At 43.1% G+C, this 27,472-nt stretch overlaps 1 protein-coding gene across 18 annotated transcripts in view; it reads right to left on the reverse strand.

Annotated features, from left to right (window-relative positions):
- Positions 1-22,916, reverse strand: part of LOC108028383 (cell adhesion molecule Dscam2) — a 34,035-nt gene extending 11,119 nt beyond the window's left edge. For 7 of the 18 annotated variants that reach the window (XM_017100192.3, XM_017100187.3, XM_017100184.3 and 4 more), the window contains exons 1-10: positions 22,313-22,916; positions 15,773-16,105; positions 15,543-15,704; positions 14,613-14,759; positions 14,383-14,500; positions 12,067-12,515; positions 11,202-11,346; positions 6,685-6,836; positions 4,187-4,459; positions 2,556-2,840 (exon numbers count right to left, since the gene is read on the reverse strand). In XM_017100192.3, coding sequence (XP_016955681.1) covers positions 2,556-2,840; positions 4,187-4,459; positions 6,685-6,836; positions 11,202-11,346; positions 12,067-12,515; positions 14,383-14,500; positions 14,613-14,759; positions 15,543-15,704; positions 15,773-16,105; positions 22,313-22,361 — 2,113 coding nt within the window. In that variant the 5' untranslated portion in view covers positions 22,362-22,916. Of the gene's footprint in view, positions 1-2,555; positions 2,841-3,272; positions 3,561-4,186; positions 4,460-6,684; positions 6,837-11,201; positions 11,347-12,066; positions 12,516-14,382; positions 14,501-14,612; positions 14,760-15,542; positions 15,705-15,772; positions 16,106-17,320; positions 17,669-22,312 lie in introns of those variants that run through there. The other 11 variants (XM_050886562.1, XM_050886559.1, XM_050886561.1 and 8 more) reach the window with 3 other exon arrangements.
- Between the last annotated feature and the right edge of the window lie 4,556 nt (positions 22,917-27,472).

Raw genomic sequence — 27,472 nt, forward strand, 5'->3', positions numbered from 1 at the left:
GGGGATTTTATTTCTTTTTTGGGGACAGCGTGCCTAATTCGAATACGGAAAAAATCTTTGCACACAACAAGACCAGCAGCGTCAGCCCGGGAAATGGGGCATTGGCAAAATAAATAAATTATATTTTGAAAACTGTGTACGTCGTCGAGCGCTTCGCTCGGCTGATGGAAATAAATATAATTGCCCACCCCCGGGACTGGATGGCTGGCGAAATCGGGTGGAAAAGCTTAACGGAGCAGTCTGCGTGTGAAAGGAGGAAAACCCGAAAACGAATTAAAACCAGAGCTTAAGAACCGAGGAGGACGGAACGGAATAAAACCAAGAGGAGAGCAAGCAAATCATAAATAAATGGAAATTAAAATTCATTTGTCACAGCACTACGCGCATGCAGTTGGCACAGAGCAAACTAAAAATTGCATCTCTACTATGTACAGTCGGCATGCAGAAACAAAAAGTGCAGCGCGCTGGCCGGCTTCTAGATAAAAACATTCATTCTCAACTACATTAGCAAATACTGCGAAGCTTTAAGTTTCTTATCCGTTTATTTTCGGTTGGTTCTCCTTAATTTATTTCATTTCGTTTCTTTATTTTTGTGGTTTTATTCCGCTTGCTCTGCAATAGGATTATGTTCAAGCGTTTTGTCAGTCGCACGCACACACAGGCAATCAGGCACTCACACAAGCGAAAGGGGTGGGTACACCGAAAAAAATACCGCATTTTCAGATCTCTGCATCTGAGAAACGATCATTGTATCCAAAAGATTCAACGATTTATGTTTATTGTATCCCATTTGTAAGATAGAAATATTTCTTGATGTATATCTCTCTATCTACAAGATTTGTATAAGATATATATCTATAAGATATACTTCTTTAAGATAAATATGTATATGTATGTAAGATAAATATATGCACTTTTAAGCATATAAATTTATTATATCTTAATTGCATTTATTTGTATATACATTTGTATCTATTATTATTATATTTATCTAACAAATGGGATATAATAAATTTCTGTCAAAAATTTTCTATCTTTGAATCTCAAAAAAAATTTTTACAGTAATTATATTTTTATTTAGATTGATATTTTTTGATTAGAGAAATATATATTTTTTTTAGATTTTTTAAAGTTTTAAGTACTTAAAAGATTCATTGAATTCTTCAGATATGAAATACATTTTTGTCGATATCTGAAGATATTTGTTTCGGTGTGGAAATAAGCGATTAGAGAGGCCAAACCAAATTGAAGCATAAGCGCGAGTTTCATAGTATCTTCGGCGGATTTGTGGCGGCTTCGTGGCTTTTAATGCGATCTCAATCTTTTTCAGCCTTCGCCTTGTTTATGCGTTCGTTAATTAAGCACAGCACATTGAGCATAGTAGATGAAGTGGAGTTTTTCGGAAGCTGCAAGTCAAAAATGAAGAGAGGAGCCAGGGGTAGCGGAGGAGTTGCTGCACTTATCCTGCAGACCGAGCACCAAAAAAGGACACAGCGAATAAGGCAAATGAATCTTAAAGCAGCTTATTTTTCCATGTTTATGCAGGAGTATTTGTATAAATCATAAATTACAGCTAATCACGAATGCCGTGCGCCCTCCAAGCTCGTTAAAATGAGGGACCGCCAATTGAATTTCGCTTGGTGGAGCGGAGAACGCACCCAAATTATGCATCTAAGGACCCGACTTGTCGTGTAAAAAGCGGTTTAAATCATATGCAGCAAATCAAAAGAGATATTCATAAGCTTTATACGTAATTTGTTAGATTTTTTGGTTATGAAGCGCATAAGAAGCAGTGCAGTTAAAACGGTTTACCTGGTGAGACGGTTGTCAAAAAAACCCACAGCGTGCCAAAGCGACTTAAGGGTGTCGGGGAACTCTTAATTGTAGATTAGTGGGGTTTTCGGGGGTTTTTAAGCGGTACGTTTTATGGAGTTAGGGGGAGTTTTCTTAGTGAGAGTCAAAAAATCAAAGCGCCTTCGGGCTGGGCAACGTTCAGCTGCGCCGGAGCTAATCGAGGGCTCCCAAAAAGCTTGATCAGCCTAGATTTCTTTGTTGTTAAAAATCAACCAAAAATTATCATCAACAACTGAAAATACCATTAAGAAGCTGTTCTTGAATACATCAGCGGGAAAGCAAAAAGTTATTGAGGGGCAAGTGAAGTTCGCTTAGTTTTGGTTGTATGCGTGTGTGTCTTTGGTAATTGTGTGAAGAGAAATAACATCGCCAATTTCGGATCGAATACGAAATACATTTTATTTTCTTTATAAACTCCACTTCATGCGGGTTATTTTAAGGCACGCAGGATTTGAAAACATTTATTTGGCGCCTATAAGTATGCAACACACTTTACCTTCGTAATAAACGCATTTCTTTTGAGTGTTGAGAAAATTCTGTTGCATACTTATAGTCAGTATAATAATTGTTTTGAAACCTCCATTTATTTTCGCTATAGTTTTATTCGTAGTCTTTTTCGACCAGTGGCTCTGATATTTTGGTGTCTTTCTCTTTGAGTGTCTGTTGTTTAGCTGTGTGTAATGGGTACGCTAGTACGCTACCTTTGACCTGCAACAGGGCCGTATACTTGATCTCGGCCGCCGGATTCTTGGCCACGCACGTGTACTCGCCGGAATGCGTGGCGGACAGCGACGGAATGCTCAGCAGCGAGCTGTACTGGTCTAGCATGGTGACATTGGCCCCCAAAAGGTCGGGCAGCGGGTCACCGTCCTTCAGCCAGATGAGCTTCAGCGGCGGATCGCCCCGGGAGACCCCGCAGACGGTCCTCGTCCGCATGCCCTCGGCCAAACCCTCCTGGAAGGCGAACGGTTCTATGCTCGGCGGCACTGCAAGAGGAAAGATCAGGCGAAACGGGTTAAGATTGGCAATGGTCGGCGAAGACACCTTGAGCGGAGACTCCTGCGATTCCCACGATGATGTGATATGTGGCTTATCCCGATTGTTGATTGCTGATTATCAATTTGTAAACCTTCGCAGTTTTGTTAACACATTCGAATGAAAACGCTACTTAATCTTGTACAAACATTCCGAAAGTGGAAACATCATTTACAAAGGATAGCAAGGATCTTATGAATATATATAAGTATGTGTATATATATGCAATTCAATGGTTCTGTGTTACATGGTACATGAATCAAAGTGCATACGAAAGGAAACTCAACTACTTGCAACTAAACGGGATTACGGAATACGGAATACGGATTACTGGTTAACTCGGACTCAAGTCGATCGTTATATCGATATTTCGTTATTTTTACCATTGACCAGCAGGGCCTGCGAGTTCTCCACCTCGGCGGCCGAATTGCGGACCACACAGGAGTAGTTGCCGGTGTGGTCGCTGCCCAGGTTCTCGATGACCAGGATGCTGTTGTACTGGTCCACCTGCTTCACGGACATGTGCTGGGTGGGATCGATGGGGCGGCCGTCCTTGCGCCAGTTGATGGTCAGGGGTAGATCGCCCTTCACCACCGAGCAGGTGAGCGAGGCCCGATCGCCCATGTTCAGCTGCAGGATGTTCGTTTGGAAGGGACTGAGCTTCGGCGGCACTGCAAGGGATCAGCCATGGATTGATGAGCCACAGGGTGGAAGCCGAAGGAGCAGAATGGGGCGCAAAGAGTCGCGATTTATGAAAATTTAATCAGCACGGCGCTTCATTAGGGCGCGAATTCATTAACATTAACACGGAGCACTAATGAAAAAAAGGGTGCCGCTCGCCGTGTCGCTCTCCTTCGGCTTCCCTTTCTTAGCTTTTTTTAATTTACCAACTTTTAAGCTTAGATTATTGCGCATACTTAATTACAGCAGGAGCAAAAAGTACGTATACACACCCGGCCGAGAGCCAAAACAAAACAAAATTAAGCAGAATCCAAAAAAAACGTGAAAAGGGAATGCAAAAAGGTTGGCCAAAAGGAACAACTTGAAGCGCCATAGGAAACTACTTAGTTTGCTGTTAATAATTAAAATGCAATTTTCACTTCGTTTCGTAGCCCGCTGCTTGATGTCATCGTTGCTAAAAAAGCTGTGAAAGAAACCAACCTCGACCTCCTCTTGTCCATCTAGATTTTCCTTTTTTGTTGTGTTGGTTTTTCCCGGGTTTTCTTTGGGTTTTTAGTTTTTTGTTGCGTTTGTTTTTTCTCTTTTTTTTGAGAGACACCCGGATTCACATACTAACCTATGACCGTCACCTCGCCACTCCGCCGGGCGCTGTGACCCTGTTTGTTCCTCGCCCAGCACGTGTACACCCCGGAGTCGGAGTTCTTCTGCACCGGGCTGATGGTCAGCGAGCCGTCCGGCTGGACCCGCTGTCGTATATCATCCGGCAGCTCCCGGCCGCCCCGCTCCCAGTGGATCTCCTCGATGGGATAGCCCGCCACCGGGCACTTCAGATTCAATGTCTCGCCGGAGACGGCGGTTACCTTCGGAATCAGTCGAATGTACGGAAGACCTGTGACGGAAAAAGTCAGATCAGACGGTGAGTTAAAGAGCCTGCGATGGGAAGGATAGGGTATGGGTGGAGGGAAATGCTTAACAGATTTGCGCGCACGTTGCTTTTTTAATAATGCAGTAAACAACTACACATACAGCGGCAAAAGCGGATACCACAAGGCACAGATACACTGGAAAAATATTACAAATATTTACTAAAATAAGAAATGTTCGTATATGACCTAAAACATTATTGTAGTGCTTAATAAAACTTGAAAACACATTTTTCACCGATCTGTAAGTTAGAATCTTTAATATTATATTTCCCAATACAAAATTTCATTGTTTTATCAATAATAATTTTTTTTAATAATCAAAGTTTTTGAAAAATGATAGGAAAGGCCCAAAAAAGGGTTATAAGTTTTTTTTTTTAACAAAATCTATTGTTTTGAGAATATTTGATTTCCTAAATTTTAAAATTCTTTTGTATTATTTTCCTCTGTGCAGAGAACAGGAAGCGAAGCACAATGTAATATGCATATCCTGGCTGGTTTCGTCCTGGCTCCTGTGCCCACCGCCTCCACCGAAACACTTTTCGGGGACGTGGAAGGAAATAATGCAGCAACTGTCGGTCGGCGGCGGCAGCTGGAGGAGCCCTTGCCTCTGGTTGCCTTGTGGGCCTGGGCTGAGGGTTTTTTCCTGCGGAATATGCATAATTTTCGAGCATGTCATACGTGGTCCCCGTGTCCGTGCTCTCGGCGGAGTGGATGTGGATGGAGATTTTTGTAATCACCGCCATTACCAAGTCGCGCAATCAGCGACATCGCCGAGCTTTAAACTAAATGATGATGGTGGCAGCGGGATTCATTTGCTCTTTTTTGCGAGGCGGCGGCAAACAAAGCTTCTCGCAGGGTATGCGGAAATTGTCAAAGAGTTTGAAAGGGAGGTACGAGCAGTACTTGTGGCACACTTCTTTCGCCTTATTTGATTATCATACCAAATCACTTGGGTCTTTAACTTCAGCCCAAGGATAAGGCGCTCCTTGGTTTATTTGATTTGGGTGATAAATGTCGAACAGGGAGCAGAGAATTCATCCCATTTCTTTTTCGTTTGTGTCACCCCACCAGCAGAGCATCGTTTAGTCGAGTAGGGATTTTTTCGTGAATTTACTTGACTTTATTTTTCAACTTTTTCACTGCAAAACTTTGTAAACATGGCGCAGTTTTTGCCGCCGCTGTCGTTTTGTGTTTGCACTCCTGCTCCGGCTGCTTCCTTCTCGCTGGCAACGCCATTTTGTTTGCCTGGCGACACAAAAATATTTGATTTCTTGCAAAAACAAGGCAGATGTTGCGCGTGCTGCTGGGAGCTGGAAAATGGAAAATGGGCGGATTTTCGGACTGGCAGTGGGGTAGGGGGCTTTCGGAGGGTCTTTGTGGGGGGAAAGCACTGCAGCCCAGCCGAGAGCCATGTTCAACAAAAGTGTGCGCCTCGAACAACACTTCACTGCTGCAAAGGCTCAAAAGTAAACTTGAAGGCGGACGGGGACAGGGTTGGCCCAAAGGATCTGGCCAAAAACGGGGGAAACAGAACGAGGAACAAGGCAAACGTGTTGTAAAACAAAATCAAGCAAAAGTAGGCAAATGCCAAAAAGGAAGAGGAGCCTGCCTCGAGCAGGGAGAACGTTTAAGTGCATATGTAAGTAGCTGGCCATATTTGTATCTGCACAGAGGGAAAACGTACGACAGCAGTCTTGCGTGGTTATCTAACATTTTTTAAATACCAAGGGGTCTGCGCTGAGGGGTAATTTACAAGACGGTCTTGGGTGGTCATCATATTACCAGGGGATTGTAAGGAAAACAATTTCTAATATGTTTTATCATGTTCGGTATTTTTTATACACTTTATAAATCGTAAATATATATTTTAAACTGAACTAAAGTACAATGAATTCATTCAGAAACTCGTAAATTCCAAATTCACTGCATACTTTTAGGCATTTAAATGATATGATAATTATAAAAGGATTAATATCCTTTAAAAGTGAATTTAAAAACTCCTTGATTTGTTCGGCATCCCCAACATACAATTTTTATGTTTTATAGATGTTTTTATAAAAATCCCAAGTCAATAATATTTTCAGATCATAACTTATGTATGTTATACCGAAAAACCTTCTGCCTTAGTGATATTTTTTCTGTGTATCTGTACGACTACATTTAAGCTCTAAGTGTGAATACAACATACCATAAATATTCAAGCGGGCCGCATGCTGCACTCGTCCTGCGCGGTTCTCGGCGATGCAGGCGTACTCGCCGCCATCCTCGACCATGACGTGGCTTATGTTAACATGACTAATTACATCGCCATGCACGGTGATGTATTGTCCGATCATAAATCTGCAATGGCAAAAAACGGGATGCTTTTCGTATGAGGGCGCAAAAAACACATTAATATTGGGCTGGTTGCGATTTTAAGCGGTTGCACGCGGCGTATGCGCAATGTGTGCGGGTGTTCGGTGTGGCACAATTGTTTTCTTGTTGTTAGGCGTACTATACACACACCCGCACACACCGCTGCACACTCATCAGCTAGGCACACTTCAAAAATGCAGCCTGACCCAAATCCCTTTTGGCTGTAGGCTTCATTTTGATTTTGTCGTATTTCTGCGCTAGTTTTTCGCATTTCGCATTTCTCGTTTCCATTTTTTTCTATTTTCGTTGCCATATTTACTCGTAATGAAGGCTGTCAGTCGAGCTGTCGGGGCTTAGCATAGTTTCCATATTGCTGTCAATGTCATGTGCCACGCCCACGAAGCGACTTCCACTTAATGCGGCCGTAACGCCCGGGCTCAAATAATGAGTGCAAAAAGGATTTCACGGAGCGCTCAAGTCGGCATTAAGTTCTGCGTTCTGCGCCTTTGTCTGCCTCGCCTCCTTTTATTGGCACAGACATTAATTACAGGCAACATTGTTACGCATACGCCATGTGGCACTCACACAATCGGCTTTTGCGGCATCTTATGTATGGCATGGAGATGGCGATGGGGATTGGGTTGGGGATTGGCATCTAAGCCAACGGCACCCGCCGGCTCATTAGTTTGTGGCCCGGCTCGGTGGCAACTTTTCAATTGGCATTACGGCCGCAGTTGGAAGTTGAAGTTGAATCCAGAGCCGGAACAATAACGGCGGAGGCAAAGTAATTACAATTTTAATTAACTTTTGCAGCAGCCGCATCCTGCGGCTTTTGGGGGCGGCGGTAGGAAATGGCCGCGGGGCTTATGAATGCATAAGCCCGGCCAGAGAACGCTGATTTCGCCCAGCAAGAGTGTGGCCAAGTCAAGCCGAAAAATCTTTATGGAGTGTGCCCAGGCTTGTAAAAACAGCAACTGTAGTTAAATGAAAAACGGAGTCGTATTCTCCCGGGGGTGGCCGGTGGGGATAAAGACATTCAGTCGTGGACTACAGCACTTGAGCGCATTGAAACAATGGCGGGGACAAAATTGCAACAAAGTCGCACACATCCGCATCCGCAACCCCATATCCACATCCGCATCCGCACAGCTCTGGCTTAAACGGCTTGGCAAAAGTTTAACTGTGTGAGTGTTTGCCAGTGTGTGTTTGGAGCGTAAAACGCTTTGGCTGCAACAATATAAACCTAATAGCCTGGCGCGGCTTTTGTGTGCTGTTTTAGCTGATTGCAGAGTGAGTGCCCAGCTTTTGTGGGTGGCTTAATGCCAACCAGCCAGCCAGCCAGAAAGGGGAAACAGGAATAAGAATTTCAGTAGGTGCCACTTGCAGTTTGGCCCTCTTATGCGGCAAGGGCGAAAAGTTTCGTGGCAAAAGTTTGCGAAAAATTATGAATTTCAATTTACGCGAATCCAGTTTGCACTTGGAGCCAATCAATTAGTTTGCAAGCGCAGATTAAGCGATGCTATGTGCGGAATAGGGTGGACCTTCATAGGGTTATCTTAAAAACTTAACTTTAAAATGGTTTGCTTACGAAGCAATAAAAGTTTTTTAGAAGTCTTTTAAATGTAAAAGAGCTTTGCTATTTTTATGTTTACTTGAATGATTACAAATATTTACTATGTGAAGGCACTTCCCTTATTAAAAAAGGTGTGGTTAATAAAGTTTCCCTTGAATTCTACGACGCCTACATTATATACGTTATTCCGAAGTTAAGTGAATCTGCTTATTTTGAAGGTGTAAAATAAAATACTTGTATCTCATGCAGCTCTATCACACCTGACAGCGTTAGGGCGTTTTAAAATTTTAATTAAATCCCTGGTTCACTCTAATTCACATGGCATTATATGGCTTAAAAGCGTTCCTCCTGCAGCTTAAGCGTTTTCTCATTTAGGCCAAAATTACACACATTTCCATAACGCCTGCAGTTGTAGACAAACGCATCACGCACACACGCCTCCGTCGCCGGCGTCTTGGCAGCTCCACAGGAAAAGCGGAGGAAGTCTGGGGGGAAATTCAGGGGAAAGCTGGAGAAAGACGCCTCCTCAGCTGTGTGTGGGCCTGAGTTGCTGCTCGGTACCGCCGCAGACAAACTTTTGAAAATGGCGTAAAATGAGCGTTTGAGTGTTGCGTTACCTCGTGCGCGCAATCATTTAATTTCCGCCTCGAGGCGTCTGCCCCCGCCAACCGTTTCCTCCGCTTTTCCGACCATTTCCCCGCATTTCCCCATCGTCTGTTTGCCTGCCTGTCTGTCTGCCACTCCGAGCTGTCTGTGTGTGTCTGTGTATTAAATAAATACACTTACCAAGTTGATATACCTTTAAACCGAATAATGTAAACCACTTAAAACTCGGCAATAACAACGCAAACGGCAGGAGAATTGCTGCAGCATTGCGAAGGATGTTGCCATCCTGGCAAATTAGGTTGCCAGCGAAGCCAGGATAATGCCTGCGGGTATTATGTGTCAAAATTGTGTTGCTCAGATAACTTTTAAATTAAAGCCATCGGCGTCTGCATGTCCGCACACAAGTTTCCGAAAGCAAATTTTCACACCGACCACATAACACACAAATTTTTGTAATCAATTTTGCCTTGTGGTCAAGCCGTCTTCCTGGTGCTGGTCCTGCTCCTGGACCTTTTCCTTTTTTACTCGAGTGGACTGGTCGAAGGACCGAAGGATCCTGCCAAGGATGACCACTTGAGCGGAGCAAATTCATGGCGATGTCGTCGACAGCCCCGAGTTGAAGTTTCAAGTGCTTTACATGCATAAAATCGAGTCATATTTTTACAGACTTTTAAATGGCTTACGACTAATGGAGCCTGATGTGTTTCCAAAATCTCGTCTTCTAAACTAATTAGACTTATAAATTTTTTTCAATATATTTTCTTAAAGGTGTCTATTTCAAAAAATGCTCAACTCAAGTTTATATTTTTTATATAAATGGGTATAAATATTTTTCCCGCAAGGCTGCTCTTAAAAGTATCATAAATTCATCAAAACTAAGAGGTACTTTCTAAACGAATCCTCCTAAAAACCCTTCAAATCCACTGTCCTAGCAAGTTGATGGGATCTCGTCTGCTGCCCTCGACATATTGCATAAGTTTTAATTAAAATATTGCACAGCTGGGCGACGCAGGACAACAATCAGGACACGGCTGCTTTAGTTTTTATTTTACTTTATTCTTGCGCTGTATTTCGCATCACTAGGCAAGAGGAAAAGCCAAAAAGCGAGTGCAAATAGCGAGTGCTGCTGATTTTCCTGATGGTGCTGATGGTATTTTTAATCAACAACAGAAGTCAACACAGTGGGGAGGGGCGAAAACTTTGACTTGCAAATCATTACAGACGTAACTCAAACAATTAGTGGCAGCTGCCAACGAACTGCAAATGAAGCAGGACTGCCGCAAATCCAAAAAAAAAGGAAAAATAAAAGGAGTAAAATAGATTTTACCAGCAGGTAAGGGAGTACGATAAAAATCAAATGAATGCCACTGACAATGTCGCAGACCGAATTGCCAATCAATCGATTCGCTGTTGCATTTTATTTGCCAGCACACTGGAGCCAAAGCCAGCCAACTGCCCGTATTTGTGAAGTCTGGATGCAATTTGATGCGATCTCTTCGATTTTATTCGGCCAATGCAAATGTCAATGTCATTAAAGAGCTGCATTCGATTCAATTTGGTTGGCAACGGGCCAGCTAAAAATGCAATTAAATGCGTAAGGCTACTGCCGGGGCTCGGCCGGCCCCACACGGGCTTAATTAACAAATAGAAAGGCAAAGTCGAAACCTTGGGCCAGACGCAGGCCCAGATACATATACGTGTACCGACTGGGACTCGGATTCAGATTCGGATTCAGATTCAGATACATTTACAGTCGCACGAGAACAGGAGTGAATGAACGCTGGAGCAGACGAGGCCGACCCACACCACCCACCTTTGTAGGCGCGGCAGTCGGCAGCCACTTTCTATATATGTATATGTTTTTCTATATATTCGAGGGGCAATGTTTTTGAAAGGAAAGCGCAGAAAAAAGAGGAAAAAGTAAAGGAAAATATGGAGGGAAAGCGGAGAGCACACACACAACGAGTGCAATAAATGCAACCGCAGCCGCAGTCGGGAGCCGCAGTTGAGATAAATTTTTGCTGGGCGCCCGCAGCGCCGCCTCTGCGTTGCCATTGCCAAGCCCGTCACGAAACCCTACCCCCTCTTTCACCCTGGTTGCACCCCCTATGCAAGCCCCTTTCAACCCCCTTTTCAGCCTCCCTTCGGCCCCTTTCAACAAGTTCAATTACCTTCCGTTTGATGGCAGCGGAAATCCGTCCAGTGTCCATGAAATTTGCGGCGTAGGATTGCCGGCAGCGGAGCACTTGAGGCTCACAGCTGGTCCTGGCTGGAGGGTCTGCTCGATGAAGCTGTACAGGAGGACGGGCGGCGCATCTGGGGGCGGGATGAGGTGGCAAGAGGGCACATTAATATTTCAACGATGAGCTATTCCAATTTACGGAGTATTATAGTGCTCAAACGAGGTAACAAAACGGTTTCGAAGTGAGAAAAACAACATTTATATTTTTAAGAAAATATTTGAGCTTGTTTTCTCGTCAGTATGTTAAAAAAGTAGTCTTGAAACCTTGGCAACGTATGTAAATTAAGAAGTTAAAAAGGGGCCAAAAAAGTGTACTTTAAAAAACAGTTCCAATTGAGAATATAACTTGAAAATGAATATTGAAAATAATATTGGTATTCTGTAGAATTGTTGTTAAAGTTAAAGCTTAAAATTTTTTGTCTTTTTTATAACATTACATTTCTAGTCTAAAAGTTTTAAAGCACTATTATCCAAGGAAACAAATAGCGTTAGGTTTAGATTCTTATATAGAAATACTGTTTTTAATTTTGTTTGGTGTATAGACATAGTTTGATTTAATTCTGCAAAATATGAAAGTAAAATCTTTGACATTATTATAAATGTAAAAAATCAGACAAAGGATGTCATTTAAATAGATATTTACTAAAGTTAAGTTTTTTTTTGTGAAAGTTTTAAAATGATAAATAGATTTTTGATACTAAGATTGGAATGCGTGTAAAAAATGAAAATACCATCTAGATAAAATAAGAAATTCAGAATATTTTTCGAAGTGCATTGATATTTAGCGGACTCACCTCCAAGCTGAAGTTCGGCGGTGGCCTGGAACGTATCGCCCTCGGGGCGGCGCACCACACACTGGTACATGCCGCGGTTCTCGCGACTCACACGGGGCACCACCAACGTGTCCTCCACGCGGCCCGAGGAGGGCAGCTGGCGGCCGTCCTTGTACCACAGGATGTTCTGCATGCCCACCGGACTGCCGTTGCTCGTGACCAGGCAGCGGAACTCCGCCGTGCCGCCCATGTGAACGCTGAGCACATTCGGGGAGATTTCCACTTGGATGGGCGTGGCCACCGTCAGGCGGAGCTCGGCACTGGCCTCGCCGCCCACATTGCCGGCGGTGCACTTGTAGACTCCGGAATCCTCGCCAGTCACCGCCTCGATGGCCAGGATGGGGCCGAGCAGACGGACACGAGGGCCACTCAGGACGGGCAGGGGTCCGGCTCCATTGTGGGTGAACCAGCTGCGGGGAGATGGGAAGAGGATGTGGGAGAGTGAAAGATTTATGTGGATCAGACTATTGTAAATCGACTCCATTAATCGTGATTTTCAATTGGAAAATTTAAAAAGAAACGAGCAGAGGAGCTGTGGTTATTGCAATCTATTCCATTATTCAATGCAGTTGAGAAAAGTTCGTTATGCACCAGAAATACAAATTGCAATGAGAACTACGTAAGTAAAACTAGTTAAAACCTAAAATGCTAAATTAAAAGAAAATAGAACCCACAAATACAATATAATTATCTTACTTTGAAAATAAATAAATATAAGCATTTAAAGACTGCTTTTTTCCCTGTGTAGGTACGTAGTTAAGTAATTTATAATTAAAAGCTTCGCTCTGCAATATGACACAGAATACATTTCCAGACAGACTTATATTAATGGAGCTTAGCTTTTGGGCAACTGCAGGCCATTTATCACGGACCATCTGGTCTCCCCGAAACAAATCTAGCATCTGAAAGCTGTCAAAGTTTTGCAAAATTGTGGAAGAGTATTTTCATTTGGAACTATCAGCCAACCAAGCGAAGTTCAAGGCCTGATGGACTGTATAGCTTTAACATTCTTTATCCGATACAGCCCATACCCTCATGTCTGTGTTGATGGTTCCCTTTGTTTAACGTTGCATTAATCCTTTGCCAGGCTCATTATCCCCCTTCCCGTAGGACCTCGTTCCTCACTGTTCTATTAATTATGAAATGGCTACAAGTTTTTTCCCCTGGCACAGCTATCTATCTATATGTGCGCCCCCGCCCATCCTGTAGCTTATAGATTCTTTTGTTTTACGTCAGCAGTCTGACATTGTCCCACGTCCTGTGGCCCAAACCCCTCGGATCTTGCATTACTTGTCTGCTTATCAAAGCGTAATTATGGGCACATCATATGTGTGTTCGATGTGGCTGCAGACCTTCTATCCCGTACCTATATACACATCATTACCTAGGTCCTGGGCCATTGTTCCCGATCCAGGGTGTACGTTACGCTGCATAACGCATCCGACCCGGCGGCAGTCGAGAAAGTTAACTAACGCTTTTAGCTCACATTTCAATTAAGGCAACACATTGCCAACTCTTTAGACACATTTTACACAATAATGTGCACGTCAGCTAGGAGTCTTCACCCCTCATCCCTGCTATTTTTATCCCTAGAGCGGTTGTTTATTTATTTGGCTGGCAAACTAAATGCCCTGGCCGCACATTTTATAGATGTATGCGTTCCAATTAACTCACACCAGCGTGGCATATCTACCATTGCACAGGGGAAAATGCTCTTGAATAATGAATTTCAAAGATTATAAATTAAGATTTATAGTGTAATATATAAATTATTGTTTGTGGTTACCAAACGCCTTTACAATCATTTTTATACACAAATATAATCTAATTAAAAAAGAACGATAAATGATTAGAATAATAGTTCTATCTAAAAAACTAAGATGCAGTACTTTTTGATATTTAAGAACCAAAAATTCTTAAAACAATGACCTACGATTTTTTATAACACCTTCATGGAAAAAATAAAATAAATAGACATCCGCAAAAATACTGTAATTATTGTAGGAGTTCTAGTTTAAATATTTTAAGATGCACAATTTTCGAAATGCAAGAACAAAAAATTCTTGAACCAAAGACTCAAGATCTCTGAGTTTTCCCCAGTGCACTAATAACTAATAGTCCGGCGCTATAGTGTTTGGGCGGCCAGGACCTGTCAACGTCAAAAGTTTCGCCAGAAATGTGTGCTAAAGCTCTTGGCGAGCGAGTGAGTGACTGGGGGAGTCCTTTTGGGAGTGGTTGGGCCAGAGGATGGCATCGATTTGGGGCACCTATACACACCTGTATTCGGGCGAAGGACAGCCCTGGGCGACGCACAGGAGCACGGCGCCCTCGTCCTGCGAAACCTGCACATGGGCCGTGTGCTCCACCACGCTCGGCGAAATGATGCCGCGATGCGCTGCGGCGAGAGATGATAGAGATGATGGAGATATATGTGACATTGGTGCGATTCTGGGTTGGGGTCTTTCGGTTTTTGGGCTTGTCCCGAGGCTGGGACTGGGCATACTCACAATTAATACGCAGTCGGGTGGGCGAGCTGACGACCACCTGGCGGGTGAGGCGGTGCATGCTGCGGCAGCGGAAGGACTGCGACTCATCGCTCTCCTGCAGATTGTGGATGAGCAGCTCGCCGGTGGGCAGCAAGTGGAATTTTCCATCTGGGGGATACGAAAGAGAAGAAGTGATGAACTGAAGAACACTGACCCGAGAAGAGCCTCTGCCAGAAACGTACTCAGAAAATCAACCAAGGCATTTCGAAATAATTGGGAAGAGAGACGGGAAAGCCATAGATTCAAGTCTATTGGCCATAAAATATTTTATACTTTTTTTTTAGATAAGGGTTTTTGCGGACCAATTCAAAAATAAACGAACCATATTCAAAAGCAACCTTGAGAATGTTACGGATGTAAAAATAAAATCCCAGGAATAGACCCTGAATAGGCAGCCCTGTTGACAGGATTAATCAAGCTGGATGCCTCCATTCTGTTGCCCGGTTCTGATTTAAATCTCTCGCCAGACACTCTTGACCTTTCCGCGTAGTTTAGCCGCCACAAAAGACGGGGCAAAAGAAGAAACGATTTTCGAAAAAGACAGAAAATGTCCTTTGTAATATAGACAACAAGCAGGAGTGGGTTGGGGCAAGCCAAAAGCTCGTCTCAAATTGCTAAAGGACAATGTTAATTATGCAGCACAGGACCAAAGGAGAGTGGTGCAGGTGCGGATGAAAATGGCAGTTAAGCAGGCAAACATGTGAGGCAAATACTGCCAGCAAACAATGCACTTTGTTGGCTTTCCTGCCACAGGGACAAGGATGCAGATGCAGACTGAGCAGAGCTGAGCTGGGTTGAGCTGCGCTTCGTTTCGTTTCCTTTCGGTTTCTGTTCTGGCAGCGGGTCCTGGCAGAAGGACGACAGAAGGACGTCCCGCCCCGGGTAACTTACCGCCTTGCAACGAGGGATAGATGTAGATAGCGGGTTCATGAACCCACGAGACCACTCGTACCAATTCCTTGACGAACGTGGGCACCACGCAGCGCAGGATGGCTGTGCAGCCGCGCGACGCGGATAGCACCTCCACGTCCACTTTGTAGGCCTGGGCCACGACTGCAGGAGTAAGTAGATATATACCTTTTAATCTTGCCACGCCCACCCTGCCATCCGTATCCACTCACCCGCCCTCACTTGCACGTCCCGCGAGACGATGCGACCCACCGAATTGCTGGCGATGCAGCGATAGATCGTGTTGTGCACATCCTGGTGGTAGGCGGCCGCGGCGAAGGGCATCAGGACGAGGGTTCCGTTCCGCAGGACCCGTCGCACCCCGTGGATCTCGGTCACCGCCGACCCGTCCGCGTGCACCCAGTCGACCGTCGGCTGCGGACTTCCGGAGGCCGAGCAGTCCAGCCAGCCGCCCGAGGAGTTCGAGAACTCCACCCGCCCGGGCGGCTCCATCACAAATCCGGGACCGCGCAGGTGGGCTTCGAACGGTTCGCTGCAGGTGGTATCTGGAATGGGTAGGATATTATTAGTAAATAAGTATTGTAAAATAGAAATGCTCTTAACAGCTTATCTGTAAAACGTTATAAACCGAAATCAAAGTTCATTATCGTAATATAACTCAGGATTTGTTTTAGATTTTATGTGTTCGACACGATTTTTGTAAACTTTTCTTCAGTCAAAAATGATAGGATCGATCATAAAATATATGTTTTAACAGTGTTTTGTTCTCCGAAATCGTACTAACCTCTTTCCTGGACTAATCCCTTTTAACCTTTAAGTTTTTATCAATACAACTTTAAATTTAATAACCAATAAATAGATAACAACTCAAACTAAATCGTTATACTTCAAATCTGGTTAAAAATATTAAAAGAACAATAAAAAATCATTAAGTTAATAAAAAAACTAAGTATTTTAAAATCTTTAGAGTACAAAGGTCATTCCTTAAGCAAAATTTCAAAAAGTAAATATATTTCATTGGAGTTTATTTTTCTTAGAAGAGTTTCACCTATTATAAAAACGAGATCTGTTGAATATATGCATTTATGGGCTTTTACTGGCCCATGCATCATTGCGAACCGCATAAAAACTGGAAAAATATTCCCCAATCGTATATTAAAAATGGTGAGCTGCCATAAACAAAAGCAATAATCCCTGAGAGATATCAAAAATTCATAAAAAAGGCCGCTGGCCTTCTTGGGTGCGCAAATCCCTTGAGACCTTTTTGCACTTTAATAAGCATTTACATTTTTCATAATGCCCGGGCCATTGTCGCATTCGAGGCCCGTTTTCGCTTCACCAGAGAGCCCCTTTCGCGCGCAAACAGACTTAGCCTTATCCCAAATTAGAATAACAATTTCGTCTTTAGCCACGGAGCTCTTTCTGTTTCCAATGGCCCCCAGACCCAAATATGTACCTACACATAAGCAGGATGGCAGGGGTATATATCTATATATATATCTCCAAATTGACATTTCGCTTCATATTCCACATGAATGCGCCTCGGCTGTCTGTCTGCCACCGAAGCGGGCATCTTTCCCTGCGGCGCTGTGCAAATCCTTGCAACTCGTTCAATCTCCAGGACGAGTCCTGCCCAGGACTCCCGCCTCCCGCCTACCGGCTCCCCGGCTGCCCCGCCCCCACAAGTCATTGTGTCTGCAATTAGAGTTGTTTTTTGTTGGGTTTGTTTTTTTCCTCCTTTTCCCCTTTTTTAGCCTTGCCTTTCTGTGTTTTGTTCTTTTTGGCTTTGTACGCTTTTTGTTGTGCCTGGCCAGGCGCTTTTTGTTTTATGCTCGACAGCATGGATTTTTATGTAACTGCTTTCTGGTTTCGTCTCCGTCTGTCCCATCGCCTCGTCCCCGAGATGGTTCCATTTCGCTTTTCCCCGCTGATTTCATGGCTCTGCAAAGCTTTCCCCGGCAAGGATCACACAGAAAAAAAGTCTTGAAAAAGCTGGTATAGGGGGTTCAGCTTGGGTCTTTAATTTGGGTTAGCTTCACGAAATTTGGAATATCAAAATTATTTATAACTATCAAATTTTGTACAAAAATTGAACGGATTTTTCAAAGTACTTAGGTAATGATTTCAACGAAAAAATACTGTTTTAAAATGATTTAAAAATGTTAAGTACCTCGTTTAAATAGTTTTTTTATTAATTAAAAATTCAATTCATAAGAATTATATTTTAAGATATATATTACTACCTATTTTTCTCTGTAAACTTCACTAAAAACTAAAGAGCTGAGAAATCATCTAACTATAGAGTGGCTGGAAGATTGTTATATAGTTATTTTCAGCTATGTTGTACTGTTTTAACCTAAAAATCAAAGTAAATTGAAAATACTAATAGAAATCAGTTTCTACCCCATGTACAATCTATTTTCCCCTGTGTAACCATAGCTCCTGGTCCAGAATGCGGATAAAGACGAGGCCTCTGCCAGGCCATAAAATTATTGCAAGTATGTCTTGAGTATGCTCGGCACTCGTTTTTCATTTTTTCAGCTTTCTGGTAGAAAGGGTATGTTTTACGAGCTTGTGCCTTAGAGCGAGATCCCATGTGTGTATATGAACGTATAGTATGTGGTTGGGTGCATGTGAGTCGGCCTGTGTGTACATCCACTTGTAGGGGTTTTATTCTTTCCTGCGAAAACAAAAAGTCCACCCCTCCGGGATCCCGTGCGTGTGCTCTTCCTGAAAGTCCTGCATGTGTGCAGGAGCTTTGTTCTGACTCGAATATTTTTTTCCTGGCCTATTCCAATACTCCAATGACATATTCATAAAACAAGAGTCTTGTTCTTGGGCTTTTCTGAAATCTTTCACTTCTTATTTACAATTTTGGGAATTTAAGTATTTTAAAAATCTTAAGCATTTTGAATTCTGTGAAGAAATGCATTGAATACATTCAAAAATTATAAAATATTTATTAAAACAAGTTCGATTAAAATACCAATCAGCAACAGCATGTTTTGACAATATTATTATTAACATTAAAGTTGATTAAAGTTTTGTGTTTGCTCTGATTAAATTCGAATGACCAGAATGTTAAAAATCCATCAGCAGAATGCTAATGTGATAATTTGCTAATGCTTTCATCCGCACATTTACAGAGCTAAAAACAATTCCATCACCTCCACGTCGATACAATTGAGTGTGTTCAATCAATTCAGACAGCATTCTTTGGCCAATGCAAAAGCGCATTTAGATTGTCTCTTTTAGCCACAAATTTCTTTTCCAAATTGTTTTTCCAGCTCGGTTTTTGTGTGATACCTGCAGCAGTCATGGAACTCTGGTTCTCCGTCTGCATGTGCAGCTGCCCCCGGACCGGTCCACGCCCCCTTTCCCTGAGCCGCCCCCTTTCCCCAAACCCTTTCCTCTTCTTGGCTCGCATTTCCGCTCGTTTTGTGTCGTACATTTCACTCCTTTCACTCCGAATGTGTTTCCCATCCACTTGTGCGAGTCTTGAGGGGTTACTTTGCCGGGCTCCTCAGACATTATTCTCTGTGTGTGTGCTCTGTATTTCTTTTTTTCGCCCAGCTCCTCGAATTTTTTGCTTTTTCTGTTTGGATTATGCCCTTTTGGCACTTTTCGAAATTATTTCGTTGCCTCCAGGCGGGCGGCTGTGATGCATGCTCTGTGCTGGCTGCAATGTGTCTGCATTCGGCTTCCACTGCAGTGGTAATATTTCTAATGGCCCACGAACCTAGGGACAGGCCAGGGCACCCATTAAAGCCAAAAAAAAATACAAAGTATATATACAGCCCACTTTAAGACCGCAGAAATAACCGGGCCTCCGCCGGAAATGGGGGACGAACCTTGTAAGCAATCAGCTCGAAAAATACAGGATATTCAATTTTTATGCGCAAAAACAAGCGGCAGGAAGGCGTGACCCAAACACCCAAAGCTATCGACTCAATATTGCTTGGCCAAAAAGGAAAATGGGAGGAAAACTTGAAAGAAGTTAAAACGTTTACAGACCAACGCGCAGCCCAACAACAACAGCCACGAAACGAATAATAATTGTAAATAACTTGATTTTGTTGCTGCCCTGGCCAGAGTTCCACCAGGATGTGCTCCAGTTGGCCCAAAGTGCACACAGGACCCGGGTGGCCAAAGGACCAAGCCAGGACGGGTCCAATAAGACGTTCAAAATCTTTTGTCGGGCGAACTGTTTGGCAAAACAGCAGAAAGAAATAAAGTGGGGCGCTAGTGAATTTTTGCTGAATTTAAACGGTCCACGTGGAAATTTCACAAAACAGAATGCTTACAATATTTGTTCTTTTTGTAAAGCTTAGCTGGGAATTTCCTGTAACTTTTTGCGAGGAAAAGTATTATGCGTGGTCCATAATTTAAGTACTATATGTTATCCTTTCTAAAGTTGCTTGCATTATAAGGCAGTATCAAAAAAACCGGTGTTATTTCAAGTTTTCCCTAAAACACTGCTTATCAATATTTATAATATATGGATAAGTAAAACTAATAATTTAGATCGAGAATAAACCTGTGCGTAAACTATCCACAATTTTAATATCTTCTTGTATCTTTATAGATGAAGTCCAGATTTTGTGTGTAAACAGCTTACTTAAATTATTCAAAAATGGATTAGAAAAATACTACTATTTTACAAGAAAAATTATTAAAAACTCAATTTTTTGAATACTCACTATACTATAATGATGAAAATATAATATAGGGATGAAAACATAAATAATTGATACTGCAAAATTCTATTGAACTTTTCTAAAAATTTTTAATTAAAACCTATTCATACTTTAAAGCTTGTAGGCAAACACATTTTATTTAAATACTTTTTTTTTTAAGTCCTACAGGAAAAATAAAAAAATAAACACATATTAGATTGTCAGTCATAAAGAATGCAATCCAATATAGCAACTAACTGTATATTGTCAGTAAAAGTTCACACAACTTATGAGTCTATGCAGTGAGCAAGGTCATTAATAATGCCAGCTACAGAAACTAAGGTTTCCGATTCATTCGGCCTTTCAAAGTTAGATTGCCATCTGGTGAACATTTAATTTAAACTTTATCCCTTGCACTTCATTAATCCTGCAACAAATTAAAGCGTTTGTCATAAACGGTTTAAAACATAATCAATCATAGTGAGCTGGAAACTTTGGCGTTGGCCATAATTTTTCATAATTTTCCCACCACCGCCCCAAACGCTTCTCCCTCAGCTCTCCTCTAATCGGATTTTTCCATTGTTGTTGCTGTAGGTGCTGCTGATTTTATATAACGTATTATATTTTATGATTATCTGCATGGAAATGGAATAACAACACCGAAAAATGTGAGCCATCTCCCAGGAACCCAGGGCAAAAAGTGTGTGCGCTTAGACATTGAGCAACAATTTCATTTGCATATTTTTCATTTGCTCGCAGCTCCGACGAGGGTGCGAGTATATGTGTTTGTGGGTGAGTATGGAACATGAAATATCTGTGCGGAGTTTTGATATTTTTTCCGTTTTTTTGGGAAGCGAATAGACATGTAAGCCAGTTGCCATCGAATGGCAGAGCCAGGCAATGAAAATTGGAAAATATCAAATTTCCAAAAGAGGTTTCGCCCCGCGCACACAGTTCGTTCTCCGGGTATGAAAAGGTCGGTGGGTCGATCGAGTGTTCTGCTCCTGACACATTTCATTAGGCTGTCCCGCACACACATTCATAAGTGCACTGAGAGAATAATTTTGGAAAAAAGTGTGTATTATAACAGATTAACAAGAAGGAAATTTTTAGGGCCTAATTTGAAAAAAAATATCAAACGAAAAATGTAGCGTAGTTGAGTAAATGTTGTTTTGATTATTACAGATATGTTTGAAATACTAAAATTTGAAAAAAAACTAACAATTTTGATGATTCTTTAGAGTCCTTAAATGCAGTACTTCTCATTTATAAATAGTCGCATAACTTGATTTGTAAAAACGAAGATTATAACTAAAAACCATATTTTTTCAATTTCAATTAGTATATTCCTAGTTTCGCATGGTATGCAAATGAAGAACCATTTTCCATCTAAATATTTTTTCCTGTGTATGCACACATAACGAAGAGCTTGGGCAGTCGTTTGTGTGGCATAAATTGACGCCTGGTTTTTATCATAAGGCAATTTCATATTATGTAGGGGCATTCGGGCTTTAGTTTTGCCGGCTTTGCTGGCAATTTTATGGTCTCTGGTCCTGGCTGCTCCATAAAGCGACCAAGTCATTTGCACTTAGTTCTGGCCTAAAGACACTTGTATATATCATATAAATTATGGCACCTCCTCACTCGCATGAATCACCATAAATTCAGGTCTCCGTGCGGCACTGAAGATCTCCTTTTTCATGATAATAAACTGAGTAATTGCCTTGACTGGAGATAATTCCTTGACGCTTTTTTTCTTATTTTCTGCCCTAAGCCGGCATGAATATCCCGCAAAAGCCCCAAATCCTTTTGTTTTACTCGCAAGACTTAATAATAAGTTCCGTTTCGGAGGCGTAAACCGAGATCCGCAGAAGGGAAGGAAAACACGCCGACAGCTGTTGGGACTTATGGTAGGAAAATCTCACGCACAGCCGGTGGAAAAACAAAAGGCACTAAGCACACTTAGAGGCGCGTGCCGAGCGACTTAGGGAAAAGCAAGAAGAGGCGCCCAAAATGCCGGCAGGCCGGCTTAAGAGTTTTCCCAGAGTTTTCCCGCAGAGAGCTGGTGGCACCTACCGAGATGGAGCAGCAGGAAAATCACAAAAAAGCGGCTACTAATCCACATGTTTTCCGGCTTCTGTTTCGATTCTGATTTAAATTAGAATTTGAATTTCGATATTATTTGGTTTTTAGCTGAGCTTTCTTTTTCAGGATTTTCCGGAATTTTCCTCGGGGGCAGTGACTTGTACAATTTAGATTTTGGCTTTCACTTTTGAGCGGTTTTACATTTCAGACACTTGACTCTTCTCCCATTCTTTGGCACATTTGTATCTTAGAGATTGGTTTTCACTTTGCTGATTTGTTGATTTGGATGACTTGATGTTATTTTTTGGGGGGCAGCATGGCCCGGTGCCGGCACACTCTGCTACGCGACCAAAAGCACTCCCGCCAGGACAACCGACTGCCAGCAAGGACTCGACTTGACTGCGCGCCGCCGAAACGAACTTTTGGCCAAGTTAGGAGGAGCGTGGCTCTTACTGGCCAAGTAGGGAAGCTTCGCGGCTCTCTTCCGGACTCTCTTCGGCGGAAATTCACCACACGCGCACTCACTGTCGCACTCAGTCCCGATGCATTTTCAATCCAACTTCCGTCGTCCGCCAGAGCCGTGCGTATCCTTCGAGCCTCGAACAGCAACTGCCGGATGCGGCGGCCGATTCTCCGGCTCATCGGTGGCTCCATCGCCTTTCAGTGATGCAGTTGGCAGCACCGCCAACGCCGAACGCCGTGCGCTCTCCGCGCATGCGCACCACCACTTGTTGTCTGTGGTTAGGCACGAGGATTCTCGAGCCCTCCAAAACAGCTGTGTTTACACTGGACCAGTTGGGTATATAAACGGGTGGTTGGGTGGCCAGTGGGCGGTTGGGTGGTGCAGCCACATGCGTGAGTGCCTAGCTCAATGTTTCAATTATTCGGCCAGCTTCATCTTCGTCGGTATAGATTAGGCATCATGAACTCTCTCTCTCTCTCTGCGACGTTGATGACTTTTTCCACTCTGGCATGGGCCAACAATCTCATTTACTTTCAATTAATAAAGCAGCCCACAAAGTTGCTTTCAATTAATAACGCAATAATTGGCAACTCCCCAGTTTTGGCAGCCCAGTTAATGGACTCCATATTTGCTCGCATAATTCACTTGGCATTATGCAAAGCAATTTCACACTTAAGTCCCTTCCTGCCATCGCATAAATGTTGTCTACTTTTTTGGCCATTTCTGCTAATGAGCATCAGGGGAAATTATGGTCAACAACGGGCGCGGGGTATTTACTTGTACCAGAAATAAGAGCCACAGCAACATCGCATTCGGGCAGCTGCCAAGATTCATAATACATATTTGTACAAAATGTGCTTTTTAAAATCGCTGGCACTGGAAAAAAAGGTGTTAGAAAAGGCATCAAAATGGGACAATTATTTTATAAAAAGGCTTCCATAATTCTGTTAAAATTGGTTGTATCACTAAACGGACTTTGAAGGTTTTTGTAAAATGATTACAATTTGTTTTATAATCAAAAAACCTTTTAATATTAAGTACTTTATTTTTAATTTCCTCCCATTGCATGGATTTTCCGCGGACTTTCTGCTGGCCAATCTCTTGTATTTGGAACGCGTGAATGCGTAAAAAGCGGACGAGGGGTGGCTGATGGTCTGGTTTTGGCCCACATTAGGAGTGCCAAGGACAGTGGATGCCGCAGCCGCAGCCGCAGCCGCAGCCACAACAAAGACAACAACAATAAAACATAAGCCAAAACGTGTTTGCCTGCCAAATTTATTTCGGACCCGTTAGCACTTCCCACAGCCAACGCCGACCGAAAACACCGAAACGCCAGCCAGCAAACAACAGGCAACAGTAAAAGTAACCATACTCATGAGTCCTGTGTGCCAGGATCCAGTGTATCTGTGTATCTGAGTACCCTCTGTATCTGTGTGTGTGCGACTTGCATTTGTGAGCGTCATGGTGCTCGGGGTGGCAATGGTAGTGGTGCTGGTGTCGCTGCTAATGACAACGGGACCGCGTTGCGCATCAACGAGCGACACCAAAAAGTCATTGACTCATTGAGTTTTGTCCCGGTGAGCGTTTGTGCATGGGTGTGTGGTAACAAAAGGGGCAGGAGAACTTGTTATACCCTCGCGATGGGGCTTTTTACTTTATATTGATTAAGGAAAAACATTTTTTAAATGTTTCAAGGAAAAAGTTCTCTAGATTTCAGAAATTATCTTCTAACTTATTGGAGAAGAAACGTTCTTGAATTCAAAAAGAGGGTGCTCTTTACTTGGGAAATTATCTTCTCACTTGTTTAAGAAGAAACAGTATTGACTTCAAAAATATAGTGCTATCTAGTTTCTGTTTCAAGAAATAAAAATAATTACAAATTGAGACCAAAAAGTTCTTAATTTCACAATTTTAAAAATACTTTTCTAACATTTTTGAGAACAAACGTTCTTGAATTCAATTAGAACGTGCTCTAGGGTTCGTTTTTCGAGAAAAAGCAGGTTGAAAGCAGTCAAATTTTTTTTGAAACTGCATTTATAATAGTTTTCTTAAATAGCAAGGGTATATAAAGCTTCGATCTCGGGGTACCTCTTTTTTCTCCTTCCCTTGCCGCCACTCCTTGGCTCAAGCAGCGTTAGCTTGTTTGTTTGTTGGTTGCCTGGTTGGCTGGCTGACAAACTGACAAACTGAAGAACTGGCAAACCGGCAAACTAACAAGCTGACTGACTGCCAATGCGTGTCTGCACACGTTGGCAGCGTTAACAGGAGCAAATGCAGTCGCCGGACAGCAAAAACAACACCGCCGGCGACCAGGGAAGCGTCAGCCGTTATAGCCACTGTTCATACTCTGGGCAGGTCGCCCCACTCCGTCATCATTAGACGTGGACAGGTGGGGCTGGTGGATTGGTAGATTGCAAAATTGCTAGATTGGTAGCTTGGTGTATTGGTGGTTTGGTAGGTCGGTGGGCGCATCAGCTGGCCCGGCACTTTTGTGGTCACTCCTGTGCCAAAAAGCAGCAAACTTCCCAGCGGTGCCGTAAATTTTCGGTCAGAAAAGTTACTTTCGAGACTGCTCCTTTAAAATTCCATTCTATTCAGCTCAGTTGGTCATTCGTTTCTTGGCTCAAAATGCGGGCCAGCATTGTTCGGATGCATTCAATGGCCTGGGATTGGTTCACATCCGATGCTGGCCACTGGTCACCGTTGGCCTGTCAACCCAATTCTATAAATCTACATAACAATTATGATGCTGGTAATTACTGAAAACAATAACAAGAAGGGAGGTCACTGAGAATAAGTGGTACTTACTAGGTGTTCGAGGAAATTTAGCAAATTTAGCTTTATGAGATTAAAATAGTTCCTTTATAGAAATAGTGAGTGAGTGAGCTTAAAAAAATATTAAAAAATGGATTTAAATGTATTGGATTATTTTTTACATTTAAACAGAAGATTTGTCCACTCTGTTAGCTTAATTTTATGTCGATTTTGGAGTTTCTTTCGGCAGTGCATATATGCAAAACTATAGATCTGGCTCTGGCCACGGCTGTGACTACAACTATGGGCTATTAACTGTGCCGGCTGGCCATGTCCTCCGACAATTTCTAACAATGCGTTGGCAGCTGGGCAAAAAGGCGGACTTATCTGCAGGGCGCGGCAGTGTTGTTGCAGTTGTTTAACGTGGCGTTTATGCGCCTGTTTGCTCAACGTTTTGTATGTAGGTCAACATTTGCACGCTCCATGACTGACGTCAACATGGACCGGGAATGTCCTGGCCGAGCCACCGCACCCCGCCGCACCCATTATCCTGTGCCACCCACTGCACCACCCACACCACCTTGTCCGTTTCCGTTTCCCGTGTTTATGTTGTTGTTACACCCACTCCCACTTCCCTGTGATTATTGCTGTTGCTGCTGCTGTTATGGCAAACACCCACGATGCGATGGGCCTATGTAAAAGGAGGCTGCTGCAGCAGCTGACCAGGCCCAAAACCTGCCGCACCATCGCATGAATTGTGCGTTATATAGGGCCCATATATGTACCTACATGCCTGGGTACATATGCAGAGGCATCACTATTGATTTTCATTTTTGCGCGTTTTACAACAAGCTTTGTTGCATTTTATTTGCCCTGTCATTGACAGCAGTCGCCACATGGTGAGTGCTTTTCCTGCACCCCCCTCACAGCCACCCAGCCAACCAACCACCCCTCCACCCACCATTCGCCATCCCATCTTGTAGCACACTTTTTTGGGCGTTGTCCACTGCATTTTTAATTGGTATACAGCGAACTCATGTGAGCTGAAATGCGACGACGGCTGCGGCTCTCGGCTGCACTTGAAAAACGCAATCGTCAACGCATTTTACATGTTTTTCAATTTCATCTGCAGCATTTCTTTTCCGTTTTTTTCATGATATTTTTTGCCGCAATTCCTTTGACAACATGGCAAACGTCATTCACCATAATTGCAGCCTTGAGGCCTGCAGCAGGCATATTTTCATATTTTTATTTTACTTTTTCATACCTCCCACCCCTGCCGTTGATTGTTTATTGATTTTTGCCCGGCACTTGCATTTAGCATTTTTTAATGACTTTTTTCTCGCTCAACCATGTTGTTACTTCATTAAGCCAGAGATGTTTGAAGATGTTTGCGAAAATGTTGCATTTTTTCGAAACAGAATTTCTTCAAGTGGTTGGAAGTACTTGAGCAGGGCTCAGGGCAGGGGGCTCTTTTGGATGGGATAAAGAAGTGATTTCAATCAACTGATGATAGAAGGGGCTGGCACAAAGGGTATCACATACATCATTACAATATTTGCCCACACTTAACCCCTCGCGCCGGAGAAGAGACAAAACAAAGGCTGGCTGGCAAGTCAGGAAGCGCATTTGCATGTAACACGTGAGCTTACAAAAGCCAAGTGACATTGTTTGGGCCACGGAGGGTCGTGGCACATAAATTAAAGTGAGAGTGTAAGTGTGTGTGGCCAGGAGAGGGTTGATGTTTGACACACACACACTCGTTCTGATAGGGGGTAGGGTGGGCTGTGCTTGCATACATAGAGTGTCGTCACCCCACAACTCCTCAATTGTCAGCAAATGGGTTGAGCCAGGAGATTGATATGACAAGCTCCAACGGTGACGACGGGCGTGGAATGGGAATGCGAATCGGAATGGTAATGGGGATGGGTGAG

This window comes from Drosophila biarmipes, chromosome 3L, assembly GCF_025231255.1.
Source record: "Drosophila biarmipes strain raj3 chromosome 3L, RU_DBia_V1.1, whole genome shotgun sequence".
NCBI lineage: Eukaryota > Metazoa > Arthropoda > Insecta > Diptera > Drosophilidae > Drosophila > Drosophila biarmipes.